Below are 16,882 nucleotides of genomic sequence, written 5' to 3' on the forward strand. Positions count from 1 at the left end.
ATATAAACTATATTAGTTTCACCTTTTAATTTGAATTACTAAAATACACAAACTTTTGCACGATATTCTAATTTTACGAGTTTCATCTATATCTATATATCTATCTATCTATCTATCTATCTATCTATCTATCTATCTATCTATCTATCTATCTATCTATCTATCTATCTATCTATCTATCTATATATATATATATATTTATTTATTTATTTATTTATTATTTTTTATTTTTTTTTACAAATATTCATGTTGCTTTTACTATATTTTTTTCCATTTTGGGTGTTCTTGCTTATAAATAAATGTTTACTTTTTTATTAGCCTATTACTGTTGCCTGTGTTTTTACTATAGTAATTTCCTGCATGATATTCATTTCCAACCTATTTTGGGGTTCCTTTTTGACCTAGAGCTGTGTTGCCAAAATTATTCAAATTGGGTTGTTTATACCTCACCGTTTTTTTAGACTATCTTGTAAATTGAAATGACAGAAATGTACTGCATGTTTTTTTGTTTTTTTTTAGTAAATGGATGTAAAATAATTTCACAGTATTAATACCATAGAATTACAATAGATTTCTGGCGACTCTGCTGCCAGTATTTTACAATTATCCACTACAGTGGCTCAATCTTAAGTATATCAAGCGACGAGAATACACAGACGCGCTGCGCAAAAACACTACGTGAACCAACTCGAGGCCCAGAGAGAAGGAAATGAATAGTGGAATAAAGTCGTTATTTTTGTTTGTTTTTGCGCACAAAAAGTATTCTCGTCGCTTTTAAGATTGAGCCACTGTAGTCACTTGGACTATATTAACGATCTCTTTAATAACTTTTCTGGGCCAGCAAGTTTCGGTCACCTAGAAGTCTATGGAGGAGTGAGTCAGCTCTCAGATTTAATCAAAAATATCTTAATTTGTGTTCTGAAGATGAACGAAGGTCTTACGGGGTTGGAACAACATGAGGGTGAGTCATTACTGACAGAATTTTCATTTTTGGGTGAACTAACCCTTTAATGACTCACTCAAAGTCAGTCAGGCCCTGTCCCAAATGGCACCCTAAACTCTTGTGGCACTTTCATGACATAACACTGCCTCAGTTTGAGGTCGACCAACCATTTCAACCATTTAAAATTTTAAAAGGTTAATGGTTTTGGTGGTAAATTGCACCATTTTACCAAATCATAAAGTCTCTACATCACAGAAAGGTTTTACAGGTCAACCCTGTCGTACAGACAATGTAAGTGAGTTAATAAAACCCACTAAGCACTAAGAAAGTGACCAACGGGACAGCTGGAATTTGCCATGCCATCTCCAGGGTCCTGTTTACTCTGAAAATTGGCCCCTCAGAGGGAATGAGGCATCCAGCTTGCCTAGTTAAAGTGATGGACGTGACTCCGGTGCATTGATTTTTTTCTACATCTTAGCACTCTCCATCCAACTCACCGGCAAGCCGGGTTACAAGGTAACTTTCAGGATCATGCTACCTTCTCTTGAAATGCTAACCTTTGGTTTTGACTGCATTTATGCCTGGTGCACAGCTACAATAACTCAGCCTTTTTATGCCTGACCTCTCAAAGCCCCATTGAACACTTATTCAACTGGCCTTCAGAACAGTGTGAGAAGGTAAACTGAAGGAGACCTGCTGAAAACCAGTCAAAATGCAATTGCTTATATTAAGGTAGGTTATTTTGCCCTTGATCTTGTCAGGTGGCAATCACTGTTTGATAAATAATAAGAAAGAGCCTAATTTCATTCCATGGTAAAGCTGGCTGAGAGAGGGATTTAATTAAGTTAATTAGTCTAACTTAATTAGGCTGTTTAGCAGGTCAGTCTGTCGAGGCTCTGACTGACAACTGCGCTTGAAGATAATCATCCCCAGAACCTGAATTTAACTGAATATTAAGAGCATAGCATTTCTTGTTACTAAACGGAATTTCAAAAATAAGGAATTTCAAACAGGTTTCTCAAGTATTTAACTTGTCCTTCATTGGCCAAAAAACAAACAGTCCCACCTCAAAACCCATTATATTTGTCACATAAATAATGACATTGATACATACTATGTGTGTATATATGTATATCATGTCATGTTTTTTTTTCCTAATTTGGTTTAGATCAATAATTATTTTTGTGAAAAGATAGTTTGTTTATGTACATTCAATGGAATAAAGCTATTTTAAGTGACTAATCAAAAAATCCATTGTGATTTTACACGTGACCCTGACATGATTCATTTCTTAATGATTTTTTTACTCAGATTAAAGCAAAATTAAACACACTCTTCATGTATCCTAATAAGAAAAAGCTTCCCTTTTTGTCAAAATGGTAACCCAACATTACAGAAACGGATCTAAACCTCAACATTAAGCACTATCAAGTCTCCCTCAAGTCATCTCATTAAACCACATAAAACACACAAAGGTACAATATGCAAGATTTTCTGCCGCTAGAGGGCGCTACATTCCTAACAACAACAACGGCGTAGCTTGATGACGATGTGAAGGAGCGTGGAATGATGAGAACTGGCGTTTTCAACTCCACCGTGGATGTAAATCAGTCAGACGGGAATCGAAAAATCATGTTCATGGATGAGGTAAAGTTCTATTTTTATAAATGTTGCGTTTAATGACACGCTTTTATTTCATTAAAATGAATTAATCGCAAGAAAAGTAAGGTTTAATACTAAATTGGTTATCATAGATGTTACTGTATTTGTCGAATTCATTGTTGTGATAACGCGGCGCAGTTTTACGTATAAGTACATTCGAACATACCCACATAATTTGCCAAAATACTGATTAATCTTTATGCACATGCTATATGTAATGAAGTTCAGATGTTATGGGAAGGAGGAGGCGGGAACCGGCGAACATTCATGACATATTTTAATGATAAAAATAAAACAAATACAAAACGAAAGTAAAAGACAGCATCGCTCCCCCTTTATGCTTCCGCTTCTCCGTGAGAGATACGAGACTGGTGCGTTGCGCAGGTGTAGCTCATCAGTAATCACCGGCCTCGTGCCGCTCTCTCACGGCCCTCGGTCTCGTCCTGCTCGCCACACTATATATATATTTACATGGCCATAAACACCAGACGTGTCACGTGATAAACAATGTCAATAAACTAAACACAAACGTAAAGCAATAATACCCGTACGTTGACGTTTCCGTTTATGGGACTTGTCTTTGTCGACAGAACCAGCTGCAATCGGTAAAGAATAATTGTGTTCCATAACGACTGCACGAAACAAGGGGTGTTTCTCAATATGCAGTCTTCAGCGATCTTGTGTCCTTGGGTTCACGTTTTACGTCATCATTAACCGTCGAAGTTCAGACCCAATTCTCAAGAACGCAAGTACAGAGGACGCATGAAAGAACCCGGATGTGTTCTTGATACCGAGGATGCATCGAATGCAGACTTGAGCTAGTACTCGCCAGGTGTCCCAGAAGTCATTGCGGCCGGTTCCGAGTTCGTTCTTCCAAGGAAGCTTGGCAAGACCGGTCTCCACGAGAACACAAGTCCGTTCTCTGCGTTCTTGGAATTGAGAAACAGCCAAGCTAACGTTTGTTGCTTGATAGACGCTACAACTACAACTTCCGCATTTGTCCAGGACTCCACGCAGTACCAGCAGAAACCAAGGGTAAACGCGGATATGACGCCATTGACTGGCGACTCCCAGCTCACCCCTGCTCACACGCCCCGTTTCCTTGGTTAAAATTGCAATTTTCTAATGATTTAAAAATAGTTGGAAACATTTGGAATATTGTAAGTAATCAACTTAACAAAATATCTAACACTGGCCTTGTGATTTTGGGATATTTTAATGCAAGTTAAATTCAGTTAAAGTTTCACCAAAAAGTAATTCATGTAGTCCCAACACAAACGAAGTTAACTTCCATGCTACAAATTTAAGTGGAATGCTTAAATAAATTGAACAAGCAGCAAAAATATTTTTTTTTATCTTTGTGTAGTCTCAAGTGTCTCATAGATAAACAAGAGAAAAGGCTTAGCAAATTAAAGCAGTTCAAATTTAAACCTCAAGGTCAAGTAGCAACACACTTCAAAAACAAACTCTGCTTAGCGTCCGATCAGCCCGCAAGAACATCTCGGGACGACACAAATGCATTTCTGTAAGTGTTATAATTGCTGCAGTAACGAGGCTTTTGACCCCCAAGTCTAGATAGTGACTGAATTAGCAATCCACAAAAGCTGTCCTTTAGGCATTTCCATTCCCGCCTGAGCCGGGTTCGCCTCATGGCATTTCAAACACACCACAGATCTGTTGAAACGTTTTATCACGAGGGTGAGCCGCGGTGACACGCGGGTGTAAATAAAGCTCAAACAAGCCCCTCTCCACCACCTAACGGGCTCTCCAACTAAAGGCCATCCGTATATCGTGGCAGGAATGTCATTTTATTACCCGAATCAATTCGGCAGGGCTCCGTAGTGACAGCAGAGGGATGTGGCCTTCGTTGGCCGGGGGTTATCTGACGTGTGCAGGCAGGGAAATACACAGCCTTCGTAATGAACTCAACACTTACTAATAAAGTCTTTATTGCCGAGCCACGTATGAACTGATACCAGAGTCTGCCCTGTACGACCGCATGCTCGTAAACTAATGAAAATGAGCTTTTTCTCACAATCGTTTTTTCGCGAGGGAGGGAAGGCAGACGCAATTAAGTGATTTAATAACACGACCGTCTCGATGCGACAAATCATCAACCGAGAAACAACTTAAAACATTTTTTTATTAATCAAGACCTTAGAGGCAAAAACCCATTTATTGTGACCTTTAAAAGGCAATGAGTGAGAAAAATGCCGTGAGAGACAGATAACCACCCGGCAATCTCAAGACCATCTCGCATCCTCCAATCGTCCCAGCCATGCTTTGGTCCCTATGTATAAGAGTTTGGGGTCTACAGAGGTCTTTTCATGGGGAGAGCCTGTCAAAGGGCCCCGTGTTTTAATTGAGAGGCTGAAAAAGAAGATGGCTCCATGAGGTGTGAACCTCTCTACTGCCTCTATCCCGCTAATGCTCTCCGCTCACATCTAGAAGTCAAGGCTGGAAAGGATAACAAATCGACTCTTCAGTTCCACACTTCTGAACTGCTACTTCTTCATTCAACTGCGGCGAAACCAAAGCACCGCTCTCCCCTTTAATGTCGACCCCCACAGTCTTGCCAAGGAGGAGAATTACAGAAGCTGGCTGCATTTTAAGATGGCATTTAAAAAAACATCCGGACCAACCGCAGGTAAAGAGGTTCACAGCGTGGCAGATTACAGAACTTAAGTACTTCAACACACGGCTCATTTCTGGAGTGCTCTTTGATTCCCATAATGGAACCTATTATATTTCAAATGGCAGTAACGGCCAGAAGACATTTACCCTTCACCCCGACTTTTTGTTTCAAGGGTCAGATGTGTCTACATTTACAGTATGACGATAGTTCAACCAAATATATAATGATTTTATAATGTCTACAGCGTAACAACCTAAAGAGCTTTACTTGAATGTCCAATCTATGACTGTAAAATACTCAATATAAATATACAAAATGACTTTGAAATTTTACCAATATTTCATCTGGTAAAGTATAGCACTAACAATGCCAAAGTCATGGGTTATACACACACACTTAATATAGGCTACATGTATGTGTGTACATTAGCTCATAACCGTTATGACACTTCCATTAAACAGTGACAAAAAAGAAAGAAAAAGGTTTATGCTAATGATAGGATCCAAACCATGTAATAAAAGGTTGCATAAAAAAAAAAAAAAAAAAAAAAACTGATTGGAATTGGCCGTTTGTGGTGTTAAAGTAGCCTTTGAACCAAAAAAAAAAAAAGTAAAGGTAAGAGGAAGGAGAGTGTTCCTGTTTCCCGTTCTATCATCGCTTTTAGAGTTAAGTTGGAGAGAGGATATAAAATGATGACATTAGCAAAAAAAAAAAAAAAAACCCAAAGAGGACAACAAAAACCCCGTAGTGAGGGTGAGATAAGACAGCAGGTCCTACTAAAACCAAGCACAGCATGTGTGTGTCAGAGAGAGAGAGAGAGAGAGAGAGAGAGAGAGAAAGGTATGTGGCCCGGTGTGTGTGTGTGTGTGTGTGTGTGTGTGTCTGTGATTAAACAGGATTGTGTCTGGTCTCTGCGAGTCCCCGGGGAGCGGCCGGTCTCACGGCAGGCTGTCACTGAACACATTCTAAAGGCAAAGACTTGTTTAATCCCTGTGGCCCTGGTGCACCTCCCACTGTCTAAAGCTCTTTTCTCTGTCTCCACTCGCCTTCCTTCCATCGCTTTTGTTCTGAACTGCACAGCTCTCATTCTGTAGCAGCGGGTTACCGATCTGCAGCTTTTCTTCAACGCCTTTGACTTATAATAGCCCTATTTACAGGAGATACACAGCACACACAAAGGAGGTCTGCTGCCAGAACATAATTCTTTATCAGTCGATTTTATGAGCGAGACATTAAGCACTTTTACATGTATTTTAAACAAAGGGCTGCTGAGAGTACACTGGAAGCTTTTTTATCTCATTTTATCAACAATTTTTTAAACAGATGAAAGAAATATCTGTGAACATTAATAACCATATTTTAGCAAACACACATTGACATTTCTAAGTATCTTCACATTATAATTTTTTTTGCACATTTACCATAGTAATACTATGTTGTTGTTTTTTTTTTACACGGTATCGTGATAACACCATGTTTTTTTGTACATTTACTATAGTAAAACTATGTTTTTTTACCTTTACTATGCCATGTTTTTGGATATTGTCTCGTAGTTATACCATATGTTTTTGTACATTTACCACAGTAAAACCATGTTCTTGCATAATGTATATGTAGCAATACCATTTATCGTAGTAATACTATGTTGTTTTTTGAACATTTACTTTGGTAACATCATGTTTTTGCACATGTTACCGCAGTAATGTTTTTGCACATTTGGACATTTACCATGGTAATACTATTTTTTGGAAATTTACAATGGTAATACTGTGTTTTTGGACATAGCATCATGGTGATATGTGATATAACACTAGCACAATCAACAGTAATCTTAATATTTTGAAAACAAAATAAAAAACAAGTAAAAATAGGAATACAGTTATTGTCATACAGTCAGAGTATTCCACTGAGCTATAAAATTAATGTTGATAGCTCTAATAAAACTGGTCTTGGAAGAATTCGAGGTTATATTGATATCTCTGAGGGGTTCCATCATTATATCACAGCCAAGATGGTTACAAAACGTACCATGCTAACATCATAACTGTTATTACCATATCACTACCATTCATCTTAGCATCTCCAGACTAAGATTTGTGTGCATATACAGTAAACAGCATCTGCATTTGTCATTCTATCATCATGCGCTCTGCTTGAACCTTTTCATTTTAATCCTGAGCAATAATTCCATGTTACTAATTCCGCCATGTAGTCAGACCACCACCATTTTTCACGTTTTACTTTCTCTCCAGCAAACATCAATTAACCCCCATTTTCCATGCCACGAGAGTCTGGCTAGCAGAACTGTCCATTTAAAGATAACTCGAAAAGCAGATGCATTTATTAACCTAATTGGGTTTCCAAGAAGACACATAATGCAGTTGATTGCACTGTAATTCAATGAGAAATAGAAATTAAATGTTTGGGAGAACGTGAAAGCACTCACTAATTTCTGGAAAAAAAATACAAAACAATCACCGTGGGCTAAGTCAACGGCGCGGATCAACTGCGGCTTTTAGGAAAGGGATCAGGAGCAGCCGCTGACGTGTGCAGGGAAGGAAGGAAGGAAGGAAGGAAGGAAGGAAGGAAGGAAGGAAGGAAGGAAGGAAGGAAGGAAGGAAGGAAGGAAGGAAGGAAGGAAGGAAGGAAGGAAGGAAGGAAGGAAGGAAGGAAGGAAGGAAGGAAGGTATATAGGATTTAAAACAGCGGCTGACTTTCACCACTGGTGCTATCGGGACACTTCTGCATCTTCAAACCACATCTGCTTAGCTTTTATCTGTAATTAACAAAGCCAGGCAGCCGATAAGCCCGGTTAGAGTTTTTAAAGAATCTGTGGTAAAGATTTGTATTTATTTATTTATGTAATAAATCATGTCAGGAAATGTTTCAGAGAGAACTGGAGTGATACTTGAGCGATGGACACTGTGGAATAAATGAATAAATAAACCATAGGACGGACTACTCTTCCCTACTTTCAAAGCCAGTCTGGTTTTGTACAAAAATGTGTTATGGGTCTAAAGAAATTAATAATTCCACAAATACTGCGGTAAATCATAAAAAAAAAAAAAAAAAAAAAAAAATGTATGAACTAAAATTATATTAGAAATAGAATTATTAGATTCAAATTAAAATATGTAATTATACAAAAAGGTAACACTATTTTACAGTGTTCTTGTTACAAATTTAACATGTGCTTACTATAGTAATAACAGTAAATTATGCACAATCACAAGAAACTAACCCTAAACCAAACCTGGAAGCACTTTATTTTACAGTATATGCACTTACAGTGTACTTACCGACGAAAGGACAGGTTAATATAAGGTTCAAGGTTAGTATGTAGTTATTACCCAGTTATTGTAATAACTACTATATAAAAAGTACATAGTATGTACATGGGGAACAGAACTGTAAAATAAAGTGCTACCCTTTATTTTACAGTCCTGTTTCCAATGTACATGTGCAGCGCTGTCTAGGTATGCAGCTGACTAGATTTCAGATGGCAATTGATGCAAAAATTGGGGAAACAAACTATTACTCAATTTTTTAGCACCATCCATTGCTTCAATGCAGCTGGAATGCTGGGAGAATGTACGAATACGACTGAAGTGGGAATAGGGAGAATTCTGTTGACTCTCACCTTTGATGAGGAGGTGTCACATTCCTGACAGATCCATCCGTAGCCGGTTTGTTTGGGCGACTTCTTCAGGGGAGGGTCGAGACAGCCGAAGTGGTAACAGAGCTGACACTCATCACACCTATGAGGAAAACAGCCAGCACATTAGCAGCGAGAATACATTAAAATGCAGCTGCGGTACCACACACACACACACACACACACAGTCTGCTTGTACCCTGCCAAGAGGGCAGTATGGCCCTAACCAGGCAGGTATGATAGATGGTGACAGAGCCATTTGCTGTCAGGTAACAGATGCTTAATAGATTCAAAACACATTGGCACACAACCTCTCACACGGCCTTGTACAGCCATCATAAAACACGCTGCTCGATTGGTCCTGCTGAAATGAGTTTCAGCTCATCGTGTCGATAAATCTCTATGGGATTTTTATTCCAGAGTCAAGGTGTCAAGAAAGACACTGAGATTCTGTCCTTAGTTATAGGTCTGCTCAACCACCAGCTATCCGATTTTACATAAACCGTAAAAGACCTCCATCTTGGGTCGATTATTATGCTATTCTGTAGCAGCTGCAAGAGCTGAATATTGTTACTGAAAACAAAATGCAACATCATCAGAAGCATTCAGGGACATTTCACATTAGTGTCAACATGCAGCAATTAATTAATCAAATTTACTGCAAATAATCATATATAATCAGTATTTTTAGGGTCTCTTAAAAGGTTGACTTGTAATATATATATATATTTTTTTTTTAAAGAAATGAATACTTTTATCCAGCAAGGACACATTCAATTGATCAAAAGTGACAGTAAAGACATTTACAATGTTAGAAAATTTTCTATCATAAAATTCAACTTTTCATTCATCAACAAATTTTTCCACAAAAAATATTAAGCAGCACATCTGTTTTCACCATTGATAATAATAATAATAAATGTTTTTAAGCAGCAAATCAGCATATTAGAATGATTTCTGAAGGATCATGTGACACTGAAGACTGGAGTAATAATGCTGAAAATTCAGCTTTGCATCACAGGAATAAATTACACTTTAAAATAGAAATAAAGCTATTTTAAATTGTAATAATATTTTACAACATTACTATTCCTACTGTACCTTTGATCAAATAAATGCAGCCTTGGTGAGCATAAGAAACAACTTTAAAAAACACAAATATAATACAAATAATTCACATTTGTTAACACAAATACTTAAAATAATAATTCACAATGTTAATATCTACAATGTGAAAAATAAAATAAAAAAAATTCATAGTATTTAATCTATGTAAGTAACTAATATGAACAAATTGAACCTTTTTGTAAAGTGTTACAGAATTCCTTATGAGATATAAATTAGACTCAGTGGGCATAAATAAATGGATACATTTTTTATTACTTTTTATAATTAATTGCAATAAATTAACAATGACAGCTGTAAAAAAACACATTAAATATATCTATATTCATAAGACCATTGTAAGAAAAAGTGCATGAAGTTCAGTTCTCATTTAACATTCATAAGGTGCATCTGCTGAAGCCCCACATGCCCTTCACCCTGCAGTCCATGCTCTCCTCTCCTTCCTGTCCATAATTAACTAATTATGTTGTAATCAATATAGTAGATTCTGATTTGGCAATGTAAATCAGATAAAGCCGATAAGAGCCGGGGAGGTCAATAGGCCCAATCCCCATCCTCGTCTCCATTACGGGATGAGGGGCACGGCGGTCTTATCAGCGAGCCCGCAGGATGAGGCGATAGAAAAAGACAGGGACAGACGCCATATTTTGTCTGCTAGGTGAACGAGCGGGAACGCTGTGAGGCTTTAGCAGAGGCAGGGTTGTTCTTGGTGTCACCGAACCCGATGCTGTGTGACGTGGAAGCCCTTTTCAAACTCCGGCCCATCACAGACTTCAAATGCTAATTAAAGGCCTGGACGGTGATGCGGCTCAGTGCTAATGAGCAGAGAGTCTCACGCCGAAGACACGTGTACACCTTCTGTCAACACCCAACGGCTCGAATACAGCATATAATGGCTAACCTGATCACATTAATGTAGATTTCTGGTCATTAGTACAGTGTATCATTGAAAGAGTGGAAAAAGGTCAAACGCACAACTGATTTCTGCTTTATTAGCCACATTTATTGGCACAAAAACTGGCACACATTGATGTTCAACGTGTTTGCACACCATTAAGAGTTTGATTGAAGATCAAAAAGCTTACACTGACGCCTGCTGCTCATATCCACAGAGTCAAACAGCAGATTTCACACCGCTTCTCATCAAGCAACCAAATAAACTTCTCGAGTCCTAAGGGAGCACTTCAAGGTGCCTTTGCAAAAGGGAATGAGCCGACTCTCACCTGTGGTTACCATGCCAACCCACTATTTCCCCTGACAGAGTAACAGGGCAGTCAAAGACAAACGCATTTAGGGAATTTATATAGGCCACGTTCACACAGCAGCAGAATACAGTTGTCAATAATGAATTGGAGTCCTTAATTCCTTAATACGGTTACGTTAACGCACAGTTCAGCAATTTACGAGAACGACAACTGCATTCTATAATCGAATTCACACCCGTACATTTTCAGGACTCACAACCGTATTTTCTGAAAACCCGCACTGTGTGATCGGAAACCGGACCGGACCACTTGTTGTCCGTCACATCATACAGTGCAAGAGATCCGCTCTGCACAAATGAGCGTCTACTGTGTGTCGGTTAATGAAGATTTGTAGAATGAACTTGGAGCTTGACTGGACTCTCGTCAGGTCAAAAATGATAAGACTTCCAGTTTTACAGATATCGTCATCTTTGATATTACTTTGGTCACTGTCGTGATTGTTACTGGTAAGTACGAGGCCCCTAAAGAGACAAGGCAGTGCAAAAAGTTAGTTAATGCTTTTTTATTCCTCTAAGAGACTTTTTTGCGTTGACTCGCAAAACTTTTGAGTTCGCAAAGAAAGCAATATTTAAATTTATTTTTGCTCCCATCCCATCCCATTTTTTTTTTTTTTTCACCACCATGTCCCTTTACGGGCACCGTAGATAAGAGAATGCGGCCTCGACTCCCGTTGCACATTCATACAGACAGTATTTGAGACTAGATTAATATTTATATATTTATTTTATTTAAAAAATAGAGTACATTCCCATAGTTCAGTACTGTTTTCATTCAGTATACAATTTCAAATCTATCAGTTGATTGATCAGTGGTTATCGTCCAGTGCGGTCCAACCTAGTTATTGTTATCTGTAAAATCCACTATCGGTCGACCTCTAATACAGACAGTAATCCAGATGCTACTGTAATGTTGCTGTGTGAATGGGACAATTTTGAGACTCACACCTGTAAGTACATGCGGTTGTCATTCCCGAGAACTGACAGTGTGAACATAGTACGTTTTTCCATTTAATCTAATGCTATGTCATCTTTAAATGGGACATTTATTGGAAAACAGGATTTTTCTTGCTCTTTCAAAGAGTTTGTTTTCAATAATAATAAAAGTTTCTTGAACATCAAATCAGCATATTGGAATGATTTCTGATCATGTGACTTCAGCTGTCCTTCACAAAAATAAATTACATTTTAAAATATATTCAAAAAATATATATTTTTTAACAAGACTGCTGTTTTTAGTGTATTTTGGTCAAATAAATGCAGCCTTGGTGAGCATAAGATCCTTTTTTCAGCTATTTGATGTTGATATATTTTACCGAATTTATGGAGCTCTTACTTAAACAAGATTTTTAATGACAAGCATGAGCGTAATTAACATATATAACAGCCCAATTTCACATATTAATATTCAGCTACTTACATTTACATTAAAACTTGGCCTTTCCTGATGAAAGTGACAATATCAAAAACACCGTATTTAATTGAAATGGTCAGTATACGATGGAAATGTGTAAAATATGGCCTCTTTAACTGCCAGTTATATGGAAATAGTCGTGTTTGATTAAAGTGAATCATATTGACAGTATAATTCTTGGGTTGCATGAGAAAAATATAAAATGTGTTAAGTTTCCTCAACAAACACACACCTCATCTCTTTATTCAAAATCAGCCAATTCAGAAGCTCATTTAACCGGAATAATGTTTGTGCATACTGTTTGTGCTTCAGCATGCACGGTTTCTTCCTGTTTCTAATCCATATATTTATTGTGACAGAGCAATGAGAAAACGGCTTGCCCTCGGCGACAGACTGTCAACTCGAAGCTGCCTCCATTACATGATCCTCCTTCTGAAGAGAGAGAGAGAGTGGGGAAAGGGAGAAAAAAACTCCTGCTACAGAACGATTCACAGAATTTTGCTCTCATCCCATTATACCTTGCAATGACCTCTTTAGTGGAACCGTTAACAGGAGCGAATGCCCTTCCGTTTTATTATTTTGTACATAAAAGAGCTGGTAAATGAGCCAAACAACTAACATGACCTGATCTTGCATGAAACTGTATGAAAAATCTGGGGTTTGAGAACTATGTGTAGTGTAATCAGCTATAGTATATAATATCTTTATCTAATCTAATCTAATCTAAATTTTAATCTAATCTAATTAAAGTAAATCATTAATATGTTTTCCCATTAAATTAATGTTCTAGGTTCAAAATATGCATGTGGCATAATGTTGATTAGCACATTAAGTAATTTTGACTCAACCTTAAATCATAAATAAATAAAGCAAAAATGATTTTTTGGATGATTTTCAAGCAGAAATGTGAAGCTTATAATTTTATAAAAGCATTTTAATGATTCTGCTAAAACGTGTATTATTGCTGTAATACACTGTTACATTGTCGTCACAACAAAATTATAAAATTACTATAATCACACAAAAAAAGGATAGTACAATTCTCACTAAAATCATTTTCTCATGAAAATTGTTTGCAATGTGTGGATAGAGTATTGAAACAGTTTTTCATGGCAAGTTGTAAAACTTTATATAACACCGAAAATGATAGTGATTTATTTTTCAACACTAACTGTTTACATCTTGTGGGAATACTATTGAAACAGTGAGTATTTTAATGTTTACAGGCCCCATTCAATGTAAAGGCCTGTTAACGCCAAGGACGATAACTATAATGATAACGAAAAAGCTATAGTTCTAAAAATCTTTCTGATTTTAAAAGAATATCATAGTTCACACTTCAATATAGTTGGAATCACTTTCAGAATTTTTTATTTTTTTTCCAGCTTATGAAAGATAAAAACATTGACAGCCAATCAGAATCCACCCTGCTTTGAAGAGCTCGAGCATTTAAAGCGATATTAAAAGCGAAAAACGAGCATTTAAAGCGAAAAATGATATTGTCTGCTGGTGTGGAAGCTAATATAGTTATCATTATTACAGTTATCCTTATTGATGTGAACCCAGATTTTTGCTTTTTTCAAGAAAAGAGAAACAAATTATTTTATTCAAATTATTCAACCTTACTCCACAAATGCTGCCAATTAAGCTTAACTTGTATTGAAATCAGAATAATTCTTAAAGGAAATCATTAAAGCAACACAAGTAACAATTATCTCTAAAGTCCAATTTACTGCAATACTATCGAGGTGAAAAAACAAACATGACAGACAATGAAATCAAAGAGCAAGACGACAACTACAATTACGAACGTAAACTCAAGTGCACATTCTCTTGTCTGAGCAGATGTGAGGATGGGTTACGAGTACAAACTCGCACAGCGGCAAGCTTAAACACAACCACACACACACACACACACACACACACACGGAGAGGCTGAGCAGGCATATCTACACAGGAAAGGGGAATTTAAATCACCTCCAGGCTTCCTCATGAAAAGAAGAAAAATGACCAGGAGTGTGTGTGCGCGCTGCGCTAATGAGCACACGGCTATTGTTGCACACAGTTGCCGATTGATTTCATATGAATCCCTCGCTCCGGCAAATAAAGAAAGAGTGAGAGACTCCTCTCGCTTCCGGCGGGGGGAAAGTTTAGGACCTACGGCAGCCACGGGAGGCTTGCGTTTTATTAGTGGAGCGTGCCCCGATTCGCCATCTACTTCTTTAATTACTTTGCCTTAATGAACCTTTTGTAGCATTTGTTGTGTATCACAGTTTAACATCTTTGAATTAAAACACTGCTCAGTGATGCAGACCCAAGCAGACAGAAGGGCCAATGATTATGCTTAATTGGAAATCAAATTGACAATGGCCAATCAGCAGGTGGTTCAACAGGAAGTAACCTTTCAAAATGAATATATATGAATATACTTTTAATTTCTCTTTCAAGTGGAGGTGAATGAAGAAATAAAACGGTGCATCTTCCTTCTGACTATACCGAGAACAAATCTATCTTACTTACATAGTACATAAAGTATCACAGTTTGCACAAAAATATTCAGCAGCAAGTGTTATCAACAAATAAGAAGAACTAATTTGAAACGTTTCTTAAGCAGAAAATCGGCATATTCTAATAATTTCTGAAGGATGATGTGACACTGAAGACTGAAGTAATGATTCTGAAACTTCAGCTTTGCATCACAGGCATAAATTACATTTAAAAAAATGTATTAAAATAGAAAATTATTTAAAATTTTAATAATATTTCATAATATTACTGTTTTTAAGTATTTTTGATCAAATAAATGCAGCCTTGAGCAGAAGAGACTATTAAAATACCCCCCCAAAAAAACACACTTTTGAACGAGAGTGTGCTTTTATATATTGTACACATCCAGTTTAAGGTCATAGGCAGATAAACCACACTTCCATTGTGTTTTTGTGTATTGATAAAGTTAACATAAAAGGCTAAAAGTTTTTGAAATTTTCCATGGCTGTGTGAGGTAATTGGAGCTGCTAACACACGAGCTCTTGAAGCTCCGCCCTCTGTGCCGGGAGCAGCAGCTCATTTGCATTTAAAGGGACACACAAAAATGGCGTGTTTTTGCTCACCCTCAAAAAGTGACAATTTTAACATGCTATAAAAAATATATATATCTGTGGGGTATTTTGAGCTAAAACTTCACATACACACTCAAGGGACATTACATCGTGAAAAGGTCATTATAGGACCCCTTTAAACTCTTCACGAAGGACATGCGCTCTGCTAATAACAGCTCGCCGTTCCACAAGCACCATGTGAGATGTTGGTTACACTTTATTTTAAGGTGTCCTTGTTACAGTATAATTATATATTTAAGTACTGAGTAATATAAATTAACTTCATGTACTTACTATAGGGTTAGGGTAGGATTAGAATTTGGTTGCGGGTTAGTTGCATGTAATTGTGCGTAATTTACTGTTATTACTATGGTAAGTACATGTAACATACGTAACAAGGACACTGTAAAATAAAGCGTTACCGAGAAGTTTCTGAAGAGTTTCTGCGGCGCGAAATGACGCATCATCCCCGTTCCTCCGCGGTTCCCGCAACACGCAGGCGCCAGCTTCTATCTGCTCCGCGCGCTGCCCTTCTGGACCCCGTCACAAAGTCCTTGATGTTATCAAAGCAATTTGGGTCCGCTTTAATCATTGGGAAAATTGAGCTGCTCGTTTCTCCCCTCCCCACCAACTCTCTCCTCCGATCTCGGACGGAATCCAATCACTCATAAGAGAGTCTATTGATTGATGTAATCTTATTGGGATGTGAGGTGAGGGGAAAAACACGATTGATTGCTTTTGTCTGTGACACATGTTGCTCTCGGCTAGCGATGCGTATCCTCTTTCATCTACTGTTTAATCTCTAAGAGGAGTTCTTAGAGACCCCCCTGGCACGCTCAGCCCCCCTCCCCCCGTCGTCTCGCTGGTTTCTCGGCGCAGGGTGAAAGCCCGGTGGCTCTGTTGCTTGATCTTCTTCTCATCCTTCCACTTAGAACTCTATTTCAGCCCGACGCTCCTTTTAAAGGCTGATCCGGTCAGCCGGGTTCAGGGCAGAGGCCTTCGTCTACACAGCCCAGTGATTAGACAGATAACGCATGACAACTCCGATATTTAATACCATAATGTACAATTCGAAATCTCTCCGGATAA

At 37.8% G+C, this 16,882-nt stretch overlaps 1 protein-coding gene across 2 annotated transcripts in view; it reads right to left on the reverse strand.

Moving 5' to 3' along the window:
- Positions 1-16,882, reverse strand: part of phf14 (PHD finger protein 14) — an 81,098-nt gene that overhangs the window by 8,030 nt on the left and 56,186 nt on the right. For both annotated transcript variants that reach the window (XM_084422607.1, XM_084422606.1), the window contains exon 17: positions 8,881-8,998. In XM_084422607.1, the coding sequence (XP_084278733.1) occupies positions 8,881-8,998 (118 nt within the window). The remainder of the gene's footprint in view (positions 1-8,880; positions 8,999-16,882) is intronic.

Source organism: Rutilus rutilus, assembly GCF_951802725.1.
Source record: "Rutilus rutilus genome assembly, chromosome: 11".
Classification (NCBI taxonomy): Eukaryota; Metazoa; Chordata; class Actinopteri; order Cypriniformes; family Leuciscidae; genus Rutilus; species Rutilus rutilus.